Consider the following 15,735-nt stretch of genomic DNA (forward strand, 5'->3'; position numbering starts at 1 on the left):
TATATATATATATATATATATATATATATATATATCTTATATATGTTTTTATTTTTATATTTATCTACAATATATATCTATATATATTAATACACTTGAATTTCTTACACGAATAACCCCGCCGTCATAGGTCGGACGTCCGCGTCAAAGCCATCCTCTGCCGTCCGCGCGAAATGATTGGAGGATGCTGTCCGTTGGCGCGCGCTCACAAGATCCCCTGGAAAGTGCGTCTACAGGAGGCGATACACGGGGCTCTGCTTTCGGTGGCGCAAAGCAGTACGGCTCCAAGCCGACAGGTGAGTGGTATGAATAATTGGACATGCCACAATGGCTTGCTTTAGTGCATGATTTATCTCGTATGAGAGTTGTGGTAGGGCTCGTGGTTCTGGGGCGAGTACTATATATTACTTATATAGTAGCAGATGACAAGTGGGATACCGATAGGTTCTCGGCAGCTTAGCTTGTGGCCCCTGTGATGGCGCACTCAGAATGGCACGGATATATGATATATATATTTTTTTCGGTTCAACCCCGTCGATAACAAACACATATGCTGTTGTGTGTGCCTTGTGTTCGTATCTACAGACGCGATAAACGATTTCGTGGCAGTCTGTTCAGTGCCTCTCCCCGTTCTCGGCTCCGTCTATATTGTTTCACTACCCCTATGTAATAGCTTCTGTTAGCGTGTGCATCCTACTATTGTAGTGCGATCCGCAATATATCAAGTGATACATATGCAAACAGAAAAGTATGTTTATCGAAGGGTTCATTACACTTTCAAACGAGCCTGAGCCAGTAGACGTTGTTGTACGTTGACGTGCCTATGTGTATGTTTATTCACATTGTTGTTGCCCTGGCTTACCCCATATTCAGGGCCTTATGGAGGTATGGGCTCTGGGATGATGAGTGGCAGACGACCAGACTTCCCGGCGTTGGGTGAGCCGGAAAGTGACGCATTCTTGCAATCACGAGACGGTGTGGGTAGGAGTGCAAGTGCTAGTGGCCAGTATTACTCGCAACCGCAACAAGCGGTACGTTTGAGCCACAATAGAGTGAACTTATTAAGAGCTGATCAGGTTAAAGTAAACAGTGGGGCTGTTTTCATGACTGTGTTTGTTCCCTGCGGGTGACGTATTGTGTCTGAATGCTTATGATGTGAACGAGATGTATCTGATTGACTAGACTCGAGGTATTCTGGGTGTGGTACGTGCACTCGTCATTAGTGTTTTGTGCTGCTATTGCAAATTGTGGGACTTTCAGTTATATGCCTTCTCCCTGCCATGCGACATAGTATACCGTGTGCTGAAAGTTATGTGACAAACCCTAATATCGACTCCCAGGGAGGAAGGACTGCCAGTCAATCGCTTTTACGGCGTCACGCAGGAGATTCCAATGGCAACATGAACTACACCCAAAGAGACAGGGAATGGGACCGGTACTCGCCCCAGACGCAAGGTGTACGACGGGGAACAAGCCCATACAATACCCACTCACAACCGCACTCACGCCCTCCATCGTCCAACTCTGTGGCCAATATCTCGTCGCTTGCACACACGGCGAATGAAGAGTTGCTTAGAGAGATTGAGCAAGACTTGCAGGAGGACAAGAAGGAACAAAGTACCTGGGCCGTGGACGGAGAGATGGACTTTGCGGATCAAGATCTGCTGAAGAATCTGCTGCATATCAGAGGGGCCACAGATGTGAGCGAGCGGTAAGCAGTACTGTTGGTCGGTGTTGGAGAGTGCACTAGTCGGGACCTATATATATGCGAATATCTTGGTATTTGAATATTCATCACATGTTCCATCTTGCCAGATCAATACTTAGTATACTACTGTCTGGGAAGTTTTCCTAAATCCGGACAATGTATTTTTATTTAGAAATGCTGTTCGTACGCATCTTAATCATGGGATGTGAATCTCGCCCCCTGTGCACAGTTCTTTTTCATTATATATATACCTGTGTCCGTGTCTGTGTCTGTTTCTGTGTCTGTGTCTGTGTCTGTTTCCGTTTCTGTGTTTGTTTCTGTGCCGTTTCTGTGTTGTGTTTGTGTGTGTGTGTGTGTGTATGTGTGTGTATCATGTGTATATACGTATACATATCAGCTCTTATATATATATATATATTATTTTCAAAAGGCAGACAAGTGTAGAAATTTGAACATCATTTCAGAGGTGGTCGTGTCGACAAATATCTCGCTCACAAGCAAGGTCAGGTTCAACAGTAGTATCACTTCATGGGCTCTACTACAACTGTTCGTCCTTGTGCTCACCACCATCGCCCACTACTCTCGCACTACACTACAGAACGGAGACCACCGAGAGTGCTGGCGACAAAGCCGATGACACTACAGAAGAAGAACATCAACCCGCTTTTACCGCGCCTGATGTACTGGACAGGGACGTAGAGGGCAGTGAGTCACCCGACGAGCCGACACCGGCAAACGATAACAAGGAGAGTCCCAGCACAGACAGGAAAGACGACGCTGAGAGCAAGCCTGTCATGCCCGCACTTCTGAAGAGATGTACACCTGCGCCATCTTCACTGACTAAGATGGAGGTGCTGGGGCGACCTGCACAGGTGAATGATAGTGCGGAGGACAGCGCGGCTGCGGGTGAAGCGCCTGTGAGCCAATCCGAGCCGCTGGAGAGGTTGCCGTTCGTCAGTAGAGCCGCTGTAGGTGGTGGGGGTATGTATGTATGCATGCATGCTTGTTGACAATTCCATGTGGCATACCGGTGTGTGGCTTGTGCTGTGTTGGCTTGCTGTATCTCGTGCGATTCCTAGTCATATCTGTACGCATCGGCGCTTTGCACACTCAGCTGCAAGTGACACAGATGCTGACACCTTGCCTCCCCCGTGTCCATACAGGCATCGTGACTGGTGGGAACGCAGTGTTGGGCAATTTGGGCGCCCCAGTACATGCGCCTGTGGTGCAGCAAGCGCCTGCGCCAAAGCCCGCGCCTGTACCCGCATGGAGTAAGAAAACGACTATCCAGGTATGTGTAGGGAGTACCGTGTATCGTACCATCCCGACGCCAAAGCATGTGCGACATCGTTCATAAGCGTTAAACGTTTAATAGCAGATTGTAGACGGCGACGTGAGTGTATTCGGAATCAGAAGTTTATCGAGGTATGTCTCTCTACCCCATACTTATCGCACGCCATGCCTACAGCCGATTAGTTTGAAACAGCTAGAAGAGGAGGCCAGGGCAGAGGCTGCCCGCAGAAACACCATGGTGGGATACAATCACATGCACAGCCAGAGGAATGCCGACGTCCGTTTGACTGAGAACCGTAATGCCGACATCCGAAAACACGCCCCTCCCGCCGGCTGGGCGCCCGTTGTACTGCCGTCTGAGCGTGCCGCTGCTGCTGCCGAAGAGGTATGGGGATGGGTTTATTAAGTTCAGTTTCGTTGCTCGACCCACTTGCGCTTAGGCACCAAGTCATGTGGGCTGTTAGCCTATGCATTGGTTGATCGTAGTGCAGCCCGATTGCCGCTCTCTTCGAAAGCAGTACCACACCGCAGAGATATCCCTAAGCCATAACCACCCACCCTTCACCTCCCCCTATTCACAACCACGTACACAGAAACGCCAGGCCGCCCAGGCTGCGAAGGCTGAGAAGGCTGCGGAGGCTGAGAAGGCTGCGGAGGCTGTGGAGGCTGCGAAGGCTGTGGAGGCTGCGAAGGCTGTGGAGGCTGCGAAGGCTGTGGAGGCTGCGAAGGCCGTCCAGGAAGCGAGTGACGCCGCCTCTAAGGCCAAAGACACACTGGCAGTGAGTGCAGCAGATGAGCCGCGTTCAGTAAGCCCTTCCTCGGCATCCACTGACGATCGGGTGCCGTCACCCGCACGACCGCACCTGGACTGGGCCGAGGCTGTGGAGGAAGAGGTGGCGGAGAAGCAAGCCAGAGTGATCACTGCACAGCAGGAGGCGGAGTATGCGGTGTGTGGTGTGGCTCAGCTATTGTTGTCTGGTGTTGGTACACGTTTTCATTTACATTAATGCCCCTATGTCGGACCTTGTTTGTGTTTGTGTACCGTGTTTCGACCCTGCCTGTCGCTAGCCATGAGTGTGTTGAGGCAACTGATATATTTTGTGTGTGTACATGGTTTCGTTTGCTGAAACGGATGTACCGAGACTCATAATCCGATGCTATTTGAAAACAGGCGAACCTTGAGCAGGAGCAAGCAAAGATCATGCACGAGTCCAACATGCGCGCACGCCAGCGCAAACAAGAGAACGAGGCAGCGGCAGAGGCCGCTAGGAAGGCACGCGCCGCCGCAAAGCTACTGGTAAGTCAGTTGTCACCAGAAGCCTGTACATAAAACCCATATGTGTATATATAAGCCTGTTCGGAAAACCCAGATGTGTATATATAACATGTGTGTGTGTGTGTGTGTATAACATGTGTGTGTCTGTGTAGATATCGTGTGTATACATTAAACACTCGACAAGTGTATGCACAAGAAGAAGCCGTGCTTCTTGCTATATGGGTATATTTTGGGCGATGGACCAGCTGCGTGCGTGTCATCGCGTGCTAGTGCGTTCTTGAAACTGGCACGCATGTAGTCGGTAGTGAGCATTTTGTTTTTCGTGGTCACGAGCGTTGTCAAGGTTATTGTAAGAATGTGTACTCTCCTATCAAACGCACCAGGTGGTATTATATTTAGCAGGCCATTGTGGGTAACGGAACGTCGTTGGTGCGCTAAAAGTTTATTCTTAACATTGATTTCGATCGGTTGCACTTTGTGCTGTCTATCTACTACTTCACGGACACCTGGAAATCAAGAGCCTGTGGCATATCTGTGGATTAATATCACGGCAGGCAATTCTATCACAGACAGGCTACCACTTCGCTGTACTGACACACCGACTAATCTTTGCGGTTTGTCCGTGACACTAAAAGTATGCTGTTTAAACGACCGGCCCACTCATTCGCTGTGTTTATGTTTGCTTTGTGTCGCTTCAGGAACTAGAAAAAGCAGCGCAAGCAGAAGAAGATGCCAAGAACGCCGCCGTTTCAGCCGCAGCGCAAGATGCACAGAAGCACGACACACGAACACATGGCAATGCTTACACACACACGAACACGCACAAACACGCAGATGGATCTCAGGCAGCCCCGACACGCACACGCACATACTCGCAATCGACTGCAACCAATGTGACCGTTGGTCCCTCGCGCGATATTGATAGCCTAGGGAGCTGGCGAAATAGTATGGTTACTAAGCAACAGGCGTCGGAGGAGTACAATCACGGGTACACACCCGGGCCTGCGAACAAGGACATGAAGGTTTCGCGCATACATCAGCGACCACAGGAGGGTGCTGGACTTATCGGAAACGGCCCGGCTGCACAGGGTGAACAGCGTGCGTCCGAGAATGCGTATGCGGAGAGGCAGGGAGAGGCACAGGCATCTCCTGCACACCCACACCCACACGCGATGGGTCAACGCCAGTCTATGCCGTTGTATGGGCGCGGTGCATATGCGCCAGGCCCGAAACACCAACAGCACCAGCACCAGCACCAGCAACACCAGCAACAGCAGCAACAGGGACAGTATGCACCCCAGAACTCGCAGACGTATGCCGGCCGTATGTCGCAAGCCCAGGCGCAGACTCATCAGCGTGCAAGTGCACCCCCGCAACAGTACCACATCATGCACAGGCCGACCCCCTCGCCAGAGACGCAGGAGAGAGAGGCAGCGAGGAATGGGCACGCGGCCTCCCGCCATAGCAATAGCGATAACACGGCATCACAGGCTCAGGCTCGGAATGCGGATGGGGAGGCGAGTAGACCTCCAGTCTTGCTGAGGCACGAGTCAGTGGTACGTACAGGATGATATTGTGCTGCCATTCTTTGTGTCGCTTAGTCAATGGGACGTACATGATGATACTGTGCAGCCATTCTTCGTGTCGCTTAGTCCTGGTTTGGGATGATTTGAATGTTCCGTATTGGTAAAGGCCTGTACGTGCACCCTGCAGACTGTCGGCTGGGACCACTGACCTATGGGTCAGAAAATGTGTCTCTTGTATGTATGCTGCAGCCTGTTGAATGGATTTATTTTGATCAGTGTAAAGGCTATGTTTCACATTCCGTAGTCTCACTTTTATTTCAATCCTTATATCACGAACAGCCCGGTGGAAAGGACGCGGCCAATGGAGAGGGTTCAGCTGGCAATGCGGCGGTGGCCACTACCAGTATGTGTTTTAAAACGTGTAAGCGTTTCTTATCACTCACGCCTGTTGGGGTGTCGAGTGCCTCTCTGCATAAAATTCGTCTGTCGGTGCATACCAACCTTCCCCGTTCACATGCCCGCTCCTTCGTAGTACCTCCGGAATAGTACGCTGGGTTGGTGAATGTCGGCGCCTGTGTGTATATTCTTTATCTCCAGAAAACTCATATTAGTAGGAGGAAATCTCTTGGTGACGTGTGTGATATATTGAGGTGAGGTATGAGGGTATATGACAGAGCCCTCTGTGGGAGTATGTACTGAGCATGCAGATCTACCTTGACTTACCGTCATTGGATATATATGACAGCTCGACGTGTTAGGTCCACATGCTACAAATCCTCATTTGCTCATGGAAGGCACGAACGCCAATGCGACTGAGTACGTCGTTGATGTACAGTTCTCTCTGTACGTGCCTATATTTACGTTTGTAATTCCATCTTAGAAGCAAAAGGTACTTACCTTCGCGCTACAACTTACTCTTCAACCTATACAGAGCCCGGACAGTACACGCAGACGGGTATGTCTAATCGAGAGGCACAGCGCTTGCAGAAGCAGCAGCAGAGAGAGGCACGCCTACAGGCCCGGCAACAGAAGAATATTGAGATTGAGAAGAAGCTTCTTGCGCAGCAACAAGACCAATTAGCGCAGCACAAACGACTGCTGACTGCTCAGGCCAAGTTGCAGAGGGCTCTGGAGAATCTGGAAAGCTATGTGCGCAAGCCCATCATCTTCGTGGACGCGGCTCCTGAAGAGGTAGGCGTGACGATCAGTAGAAAGACGGGTGGATCCCGCCCGCTTAGTTCGCACGCATTGTATATACGCTCTCGATAGGTTGCTAGAATGTCAAGCCGAGAGATGTGTTGCTATATCGTGGCTGCTGTGCCTATCACCCACTCCAGCCACCGGTCCACGTGAAATGGATACGCCTCGCTCACTTCGAACCCATGTCTTCTTGTGTATTCGCAGTCGGTTACGGATCAAGAGAAGCCGCGCCAAGTACTATTCCGCATGCCACCGGCAAAGTCGTTCGTTGCCGATCTACTGTCGAGTGCGGTTAACACGGACGCAGTTGTCGCGCGCGCTGAAACGGGCACGCCTACGCCCGTGGTTGTGCCCGTTGCAAAAGTAGTGTAGTAGGTTCTGCTTTGTATTGTCTGCGTATACTCGCTGTGTGATATCTTTTGATGGGTCTAGATGTTGCTTGTTTTTGAATTAGTTGGTGTCTCCTGGTTGATTATGATCATTTTAATGCTGTTTTCAAAGTCAATGCTGTGGCGGGGAATCTGAATATAGTGTTATTGGCTTTTTGGTGTATGATATATGTTGTACTGACGTTGGTTGTATTGGTTGTTTTGAGATGTGAGCCAGTTCGAGATCTGCACCACAAACGGCTTAGTGCTCATCTGACCTAGTTAGTGCGTTGTACACGCATACTTTATCATACTGCTTGTTGTGTCCCTGTATTTGTGTGCGGAATATTATGTTACAATATGTGAATCTTCCTCATAAACCGTTTCTTATGGGAGTTGGGCCTTGCTTGCGAATTGCTCGAGCGGCCTCATTGACGAACGCACTGCCGGTACTTCTGTTTGGAGGAGCAGCCTCCAAAGTATCTTGCCTTCTCCACCCACATGCATTTGCTCACAATGAGAAACCTCTGGTTTTTTAACTGACACGTCCCAGTATCCATTCATACCCACTTCTCAGACCAAAGCCGTGTCCGCCGCTCCGCCGGTCACTGATACCGCTGAGAGTATCGCAGCGCATGCAAGTGGTTCAGAGAGTGAAGGGGAGGGGGGTAGTGCGCAGGCGCCCGCACACTCGCCATTGGTGGCAGGAGTTGTTCTGATTGGTCACGAGGGCCAGACCGGCATTGACTATGGCGATGGCGAGGATGGCGGTGCCTTCACAGAGGTGGTGTCGAAATCCAAGCTAAAGAAGGAGAAGAAAGAGGTGTGTTGTATTGCATAACCTTTCCTCCTTTCTTATTCACCCGTACGCAAGCACGCTGCCTCCGCTCATGATAACAGTGTGACGTGTATTAGCTATTGATTATGTATCGCTACTTAGTGGGGGCTGCACAGGCACCTGGTGTGGGTTGTGGGAACGTGCATGTGTTGGTGGTACATTCGTAATTTATTTTTCTGTGTGCGCCTCGTGCGTAGGTCCTGCCGCATAGGACACCACGTGTTTATTCGCACTGGAGCCTCTGGTTGGGATTAGTCAAATAATTATATGCAACTGAACTGTAGCTCCTAGCATCAATTGTCATCTTGTCACATCCGTTGTCTGCTGTATATACGTTTCCCTCATCCACCCCACTTATTCATACACAGGAGAAAGAGAACACAATCAAGAAACGGGACTCACAGAACGTTGTATCTCGCAGCAACTCTCTCTCCACCGGTCACGCTAACAACGAACCCAGCCGAATCGCCAATGCCTCTCATACTATCCAGGCACATGCCAGACGGAGTGGCAGGGATAGCCCTGCCTCCTTGTTGCCAACTGTATTGGCCCCAACGACATCATCTGCGGCGTCTGCGCCGCTGCAGTTCACAGTGCGCCTCCGAATGCCGGGCATGAAGCACGCGGTCACAAACAGACAGCCCGTGGACAAAGCGGGGCCGAATGCGGGACGGGTGTCCACCCCAACGCCCACGGAATCGCATGAGAGCCTCGACAAGAGGCCCAGTAAGGGTGGCAGTGAGAGGCAGTACATCACAAAACAACACAACAGCGGCGCGCATACACAGGTGGCCGCGGCAAGCTCCAGCTCGCCTGTGAACTCGCCACCCACACGCAGGTCGGTACATACATCGGTGGCTACGGGGAATGCGCGACAGCAGCAACAGACACACGCCCAACAGGCTCAGGCCCAAGCCCAGGCGCACGCCCAGGCCTATGCACAGCAGGCTCAATCGCTGTCACAGCCACGGCCGAACTCCAGCAACAGTGCCACACCGAGGCAACCGCCTATCAATGCGAACGCTTGGGCACAACCCCTGCGGCTGCTGACGCCCTCGCCCACGCCCACGAGTGTGTCTGCTACGCCCAATCGTGGAATAAATGTGAGCGGTGCTGCGACTGATGTGGGGTCTGCTGCCGGTGACAAAGGCGTCAGTGCAGTGACCGATGCTGACAAGCTCGTGCAATCGCAGGCACGGGCTGGCACGCATTCGCAGCCACAGGTGACTGCGCATGGCCCCCCCGTGCAGACGTCTGGAGCGCGCATGTCGAGGAAGGAGAGCAAGACACTGGCTGCGCTGGAAGCACGGGCTGGCAAGCCTACCACCCAAGAACCCACAAGAGACACCCACCGTTCACCCCCAGCAACACATCAGCAGCAGCAACACAGAGACAATCACGCGGCAATGCTCAGTGGCAGCTCGAGAATCTACGCCAACCTTAGCGACAGCCAACACTCGCACAGAAACACGCCAACAGCCGCTGATACTCAGCAGGTCCGTCTCGACGCTGACGGCGCGGGCAAGCACCACAACAGCGTACCTACAACGCCGCGCTCAAGTACGCGTACACCCCGCGCGCAACAACAGCGAAGTGGTGACTCGACGAATATAATGCTCTCTAGCCATGGCGTGGCGACCTCCACTATGATGGCCGCTAAGGCCGCGTGGGAGCGGGCGGATCTGTCAGAGTCTCGTTTTATGGGAGGTTTCAATAGCGGGATCGGCATGGGTATTGGGAGCATCGGCATAAGCCCAAGCCACAGCATAGCACAACAGAGCCCGAGTTTACGACACGAAACAACCGGTACGATATCAAGAGTGAATGCATTTTATGGTTGCAGAATACTGATTTAGTTTTTGACTTTGGTTTTTGTGATTTTTTTCTATACTCAATTCTTAGTCGATTTTTTCTATGCTCAATTCTTAGTCGATTAATACTACATGCTAGTTCCATTGTCCTAAATACTGGCTTATATACACGCGCCGACCTAATTTCATGGGTATACCTGAAGTACAATGTAGTATGTATTCTGAAATTGTTTATGTCTTCCCCTTCCCCCTCTCATCTTTGCTTTTCCGGTACATAGAGGAGGAGAAGCTATCCGAAGAGAGCGCGGCTACTGAACTGATGAATGCTACAATTCTGCGCTCACCGTCCATGCGAGCCCAGAATAAAACAGACGGAGCTGTACCTGCAATCGCAAATCGGGATAGGAATAACAAGACAAACCCAAAGTCAGCCGTGAGCACGAGAGCGAATCGTTTGAGTGTAGATGATGGCGGCACAGGTGCTCTGGAGTCAGGCAAAGGTATCGCAAAAGACAACAAGGGTAATGGAAGGAAAGACAGCAACGCAGGTACGAATGAGAAGCCGGCGGCCAACAAGAAGAAACCCGACCGAAACCGCAACAACAGTGTGTCGGAAGACCCCGCAAGCAAGGGTGCAGCGATTGTGAGGGGTGCTACTAAGAATAAAGACAGGAAAAGCGGCGACAACACCGCGCAAACACCAATTGTACGCGGGAAGGGGGAAGTAAAGGGGGACAAGGTCGGAAAGCCCAAGCCAGGCGCGCAGAACTCTACCACCAATACCACCAGCGGGAATGGGGGTGCAAGCGTAAACGTGAAAGAGGGTAAAGGTCGGAACAAGAACACTAGAGCGTCCGCCGACGACGTGAAGAGCAAGCACGCAGGCGACACAGCGCCAAGCGGCAAGGCCGGTATAGACAGTGACAAGCACACAGGTGCCCCGAGAGGCGCTGGTGCCTCGGGAAAGACTGGGGGATCTGCCGTTGCTGTTGTTATGGAAACGAACATAGTCGGTGAAGTCAAAAGTGTGAGTACGGAAGCGAAGGGCGACGATACAGGTGACGTTCCGGCAGCGATCCCTGCATTGGCTACGACACAATCGCCTGCTGCGGGAGACAAAGACGAGACATCATTGAAACAGGCGCAGCTACACGCGCAACAGCTGGCCTCGGAATCGATTGCGAGGCAACAACAACAACAACAATTACAGCACCAGTATCAACAGCATCAGTATGCATCGCAGCAACAGCAACATCAGGTGTACAGCGGCCAGCAGCAGCAACAACAGCGACCTGTCTTGGAACCTTACAGCCCTACTGGTGGTTCTTCTCCGTATGGGAACGTCTTCATGCCGTTTATGTACCAACCGTTTGTTAGTCAGTACGGGCTGAACAACTACTCGCATCAGCACCACCAACAAATGCACAGCAATGTGAATGTCCATGGACATCCCTTGCAACACAGTGGGCAGGTACACACGCTCGATGCACACGCGCACCCAAGCTTGGGTCTGGGCCTGGGGCCTAGCGGGTATGTGAGTGTCAACAATACAATAAATTCACAAGTGCAAGGGATGCCCACAGGCTTCACAACAACGACTGATGGCACTGCTGTGGTCGAGGGCTGGAGATCAACTGTCCCGGGCGAGTCTATAGGAGCTCAACCACATGCCAATACGGACCTGAATGCACTCGGCGGAAACGTACAGCAACAGGTAGGTACAGCCGATGGCAAGGATGTCACTACTACTTTCGGGACGAAGAAATTTGCCAGGGGCCACGCAAGTGTACTTGATCCCACCCAATTGGCTGGACGCCATGCACAGTTGGACTCACAGACCGTAAGCGATATCTCCTCAGCCGGAAATTCCGCACTGGCAGCCAATGACTCTAGTAGGCGGAAGGGTAAAGGAAAGAATAGTAAGTCCGCAAGTGCGAATGTTGCGGCGAAAGCAGAGAACGGTGCGACGGTGGCAGACAGCAGTCCGCGAAGTGCGGGTAATGTCATAGCTGTTGAGGGGGTCAGTGATGACCTTGGACAACAGGCTCTGTTGCTCATGCAGCAGCAGCACCAACAACAGCAACAGCTTTTGCTGCAAGCACGGCAAGCCCAAGCACATGCTCAGTATGGAGCGAGTGTTGGTCTGGGTGAGGGAGCCGATGTTTATAGGCAGCTACCGTCTCAAGTACAGCAACAGCAACAGCAGCAACAACCAACTTATGGGTTGGGCTGGCAGCAGCAGATGGAGTTTGCCCGTCAGTTACAGGCACAGCAGAGTATGGCGCACTCCTGGGCCCAGCAACAGGCGCAGGTGCGAGCACAAGCCTTGGCACAGCACCAACACCAACTGCAGCAGCAGCAAAGGGGTTCCACAGACGTGGACAGTGTCTCCGCAAACGAGAGTGTGGCCCCGGGTCGCATCTCTCCTGCGATAGCCCCGGGTGCGAATGCCAATACCGCGCTGCCTGCAACAGAAGTCAATAGTGCTGCCAGCAGAGCCATCCCCATCTCGGGGTCAGATGCACGGTTGGTAATGAATAGCTCCAGAAACATGCACGGGGTATCCGGCGCTGTGGACATGATGAGTGCAGGTAAGCATGCACGCGATGTCCCTGGTTCCGCCATCTCTATGGCGGCGTATGTAAACGCTGCACCCTTCTCCCCATCGTTGACTACCGGGTTTGGTGCGCCGGCTGTGCACCAGAATTCTGATACAGGTGCAGACCCCGACGCCGATCGTCAGGGACCTGTGCTAGGCGCAAACGGTGGCGGTAAGGATGGAGTTGTCGGTGGAGTTGGTATGAATGCGAATGCGCAGATGAAGAAGAACGCCAAGGGTGGTGGTATAGGCAGTGTAGATCCAACAAGCGCCGAAGCTGTGTCCGCTTTGTTGGCCCAGAGTCCCGCTGGTTTGAATGTAGGTGCGTCCATGTACCCTGGCAGTGCCACTGCGGCCAGTGGCGCTTTAGAACTGGAGGATGGGACAAGGGGGGCCTCGCGTCAGCAGCAGCAGCAGCAACAGGATATGCAACAGCTGCAACGGAGAGAGCAACAGCAGCAGCAGAGTTATGCACGTGGAGGTGTGGGAACTGTGAATCCATATAGTCCACAGTCCAACACCACCAAGCAGCAGCAACAGCTACAGAATGCTGATAGGCATATAGCCACCCAACGTCAGCAGCAGCAGAAGGGTAGTCTGGGAGGGTATGATCGATATCACGATGAGTTTCATGGCGCTGGCATGGGTGCCAATCATGGTGCACAGATGACACACGCGAAGTCTGGGCATGGAGACGTATCTAAATCGTCGAATGGTGGTACACCACTGGTTGGTACTGCAGGTAGTAGAGCGGACGGACAGCAAACGGTGAAAAATGGCCTCAGCAATGCCACAACGGGCCAAAACTCGGCTGCTAAGGCCAATAGCTCGCCTACGAACGCAGAACTCACACACCAATTGCAGGTAGAAGCCTCGCAGCAATATCAGATGCAACGGCAATTGACTGCATTGCAAAATCAGCATCAATACCAACGGGCGCAGTTGGAGATCCAACAACAGTCACCTAGTCTATCCACCTATCAAGCTGGCTTCCAACAGGAGCAGCTGTTGCAACGGCAACAACAGGAGATTGATCAGATCAAATACACACAGTACACTCAGTTCAGACACCAGCAAGCCCAGGCACACGCCCAAGCAGTGGCCCAAGCCGAGGCACATGCTCAAGCACAGGGTATGGGTGGAGTCAGTACCTCTCCTCAACAAGCGCGTCAATTGCATCAGTCGCAGCAGCAACTGCAGAAACAGACGCAACAGCAAGCACAGACCCAACAACGCTCTCAGTTGCAACAATTGCAGCAACAGGGTCAGCAGGACTTCAACGCTCGTCAGCGAGCAGAGGCCGCCAAGCAGCACCAGCAGCAACAGCAGCAGTACCAGCAGAATAAGATGCGATCGTTAGCCATGAGCGAGCAGGCCCAGGCACTGAATCTCACTCAAGGTCGTGCTGATGCGAAGGGCGATGCGGGATACAGCAACCAACGCGGTTCTAAAGAGGCAATCACCAAGTCGCAGCAGAGAGTCGTATCACAACGACCACAGCAGGAGATATACCAGGCGCCGCAACATCAGAACACACAAGCTCAGCTAGCTCACCAGCCGTTTCAGACGGCGCAATCGGATTCGCGATCGAGCGGAAAGAAAGCCAATGCCGGGTCGCGTGCGGATGTGGCCGTTGCACCGAGAAGGGAGAGGGATGGCGACAAACCTAAGAATGCAACTCCTGCAGTTAAGGGTAAAAAGCAGTCGCACAAGCAAGAGGGCCATGCCAAGCAATTTGACAACGAGGACGATGGCAGCAGTAGCGGTGTCAACTCCAAAGAGAAGCCGCAGACGAAGCGTGGAGTGAATCTGAACAATGGAGCGGACACATCCGGTGCAACACCGAAACAGAAGGAGACTGAACAGGGTGACTCAAAGGAGAATGCAGGTGAACAGCAGCTTGGCTCCCAAAACAAGAAACCGTTACTGTCTGCCTCTGGTGAGACACTAACGCATGGAAACACTGGCAAGTCTGGTAGTGGTACTCAGCGAGCTGGAATTCCTCATACCAAAGCGTCTGGTCGGGGGAGTAAGACCCGTTCACGCGGTGGCATGAGTGATAGCAAGCGATCACAGGAAAAGAGCGCAGCTGCGTGCACCAACACGGGCGAAGATGAGGCTCTTAGTAAATCTGGTGCCGGGACTAAAGCAGCTGGCACCTCTATGGGTGGTGGATTCACATCGAGAAAGGGTAGTAAGGGCTCGAACACCAATCGCAATAACAGGAGTACCGGAACTCCGGACTCTTCAAACGTGAGCATTTCAGATACCGGTGCTGCTACACCTGCTGGCAGTAGTGCTAGTGCTTCGCAGAGGGAGAAGGGGCACCATGGTAACGCGAAACGACAGGCACGTAATTCAACACCCACACGCGGTGGGAAAACATCACGTGGCGGCGGCTCGAAACGGAATAGTACGACGAATTCGGAAGTTAAATCGTCTTCTACGGCAGATAGTACTCAAATGTCTACTGGCGAAGGCAAGGAAAAGTCAAGGGACACCGAAAATTAAACGAACTTTGTGCATCTCACACCTACTCGCACCTATCGTTGATGAACCATGCGGAATGTGTAAGAAAGGAGGAGTTGTTATATGACGCACACCAGTGAGTTATTGAATACAATGATGTCGTTCTCAGTATTTATCGATTTAATTTCAATTCACATCTGTTTTATGGTAGTAGTAGAATTTTACTGCTTGTTGAAGCGTATTTGTTATCGCCTCACACTTCTTCTCATTCCCTTTCTCATTGGACGCGACCCTGGATATCCTCATGGGCCAAGTTCATCACTCACATGTCAAATATTCGATTGACGTGTATACGATTACTTTCACCACATCCTTGAATAACTAGCTTCATACCAGCAGACCTGCGACATTGCAGCAAGACATCTAGACACACGGCCGTGCTTGATGTTATATGATAATATTGCGCTGTGGGACACACCCCCTCTTGCGCGTGTGAATCGCAAGCCGAGAGAGGAGCAATACTCTCACAGAATCGAAAGTGCATTAAGTAGCTGCATACTCTCTGATAAAAATTGTCCAACATACTTTGCAGCATTCTTTTTATGAACTTAATAATCGAATGGAATGTTAATCTAAACATTGACAAT

At 51.8% G+C, this 15,735-nt stretch overlaps 1 protein-coding gene across 1 annotated transcript in view; it reads left to right on the top strand.

Moving 5' to 3' along the window:
* Positions 1-15,257, top strand: part of SARC_02643 (hypothetical protein) — a gene marked incomplete at its 5' end in the record, with an annotated part of 17,417 nt that extends 2,160 nt beyond the window's left edge. The window contains 15 exons of the mRNA XM_014303577.1: positions 131-296; positions 874-1,031; positions 1,341-1,711; positions 2,307-2,689; positions 2,872-2,999; positions 3,177-3,386; positions 3,595-3,948; positions 4,173-4,298; positions 4,976-5,833; positions 6,143-6,206; positions 6,735-6,994; positions 7,208-7,366; positions 7,949-8,194; positions 8,578-10,015; positions 10,299-15,257. Of these exons, the coding sequence (XP_014159052.1) occupies positions 131-296; positions 874-1,031; positions 1,341-1,711; positions 2,307-2,689; positions 2,872-2,999; positions 3,177-3,386; positions 3,595-3,948; positions 4,173-4,298; positions 4,976-5,833; positions 6,143-6,206; positions 6,735-6,994; positions 7,208-7,366; positions 7,949-8,194; positions 8,578-10,015; positions 10,299-15,130 (9,753 nt within the window). The 3' untranslated portion in view covers positions 15,131-15,257. The remainder of the gene's footprint in view (positions 1-130; positions 297-873; positions 1,032-1,340; positions 1,712-2,306; positions 2,690-2,871; positions 3,000-3,176; positions 3,387-3,594; positions 3,949-4,172; positions 4,299-4,975; positions 5,834-6,142; positions 6,207-6,734; positions 6,995-7,207; positions 7,367-7,948; positions 8,195-8,577; positions 10,016-10,298) is intronic.
* Positions 15,258-15,735: the final 478 nt, after the last annotated feature.

Source organism: Sphaeroforma arctica (genome assembly GCF_001186125.1).
Source record: "Sphaeroforma arctica JP610 unplaced genomic scaffold supercont1.121, whole genome shotgun sequence".
Classification (NCBI taxonomy): domain Eukaryota; class Ichthyosporea; order Ichthyophonida; genus Sphaeroforma; species Sphaeroforma arctica.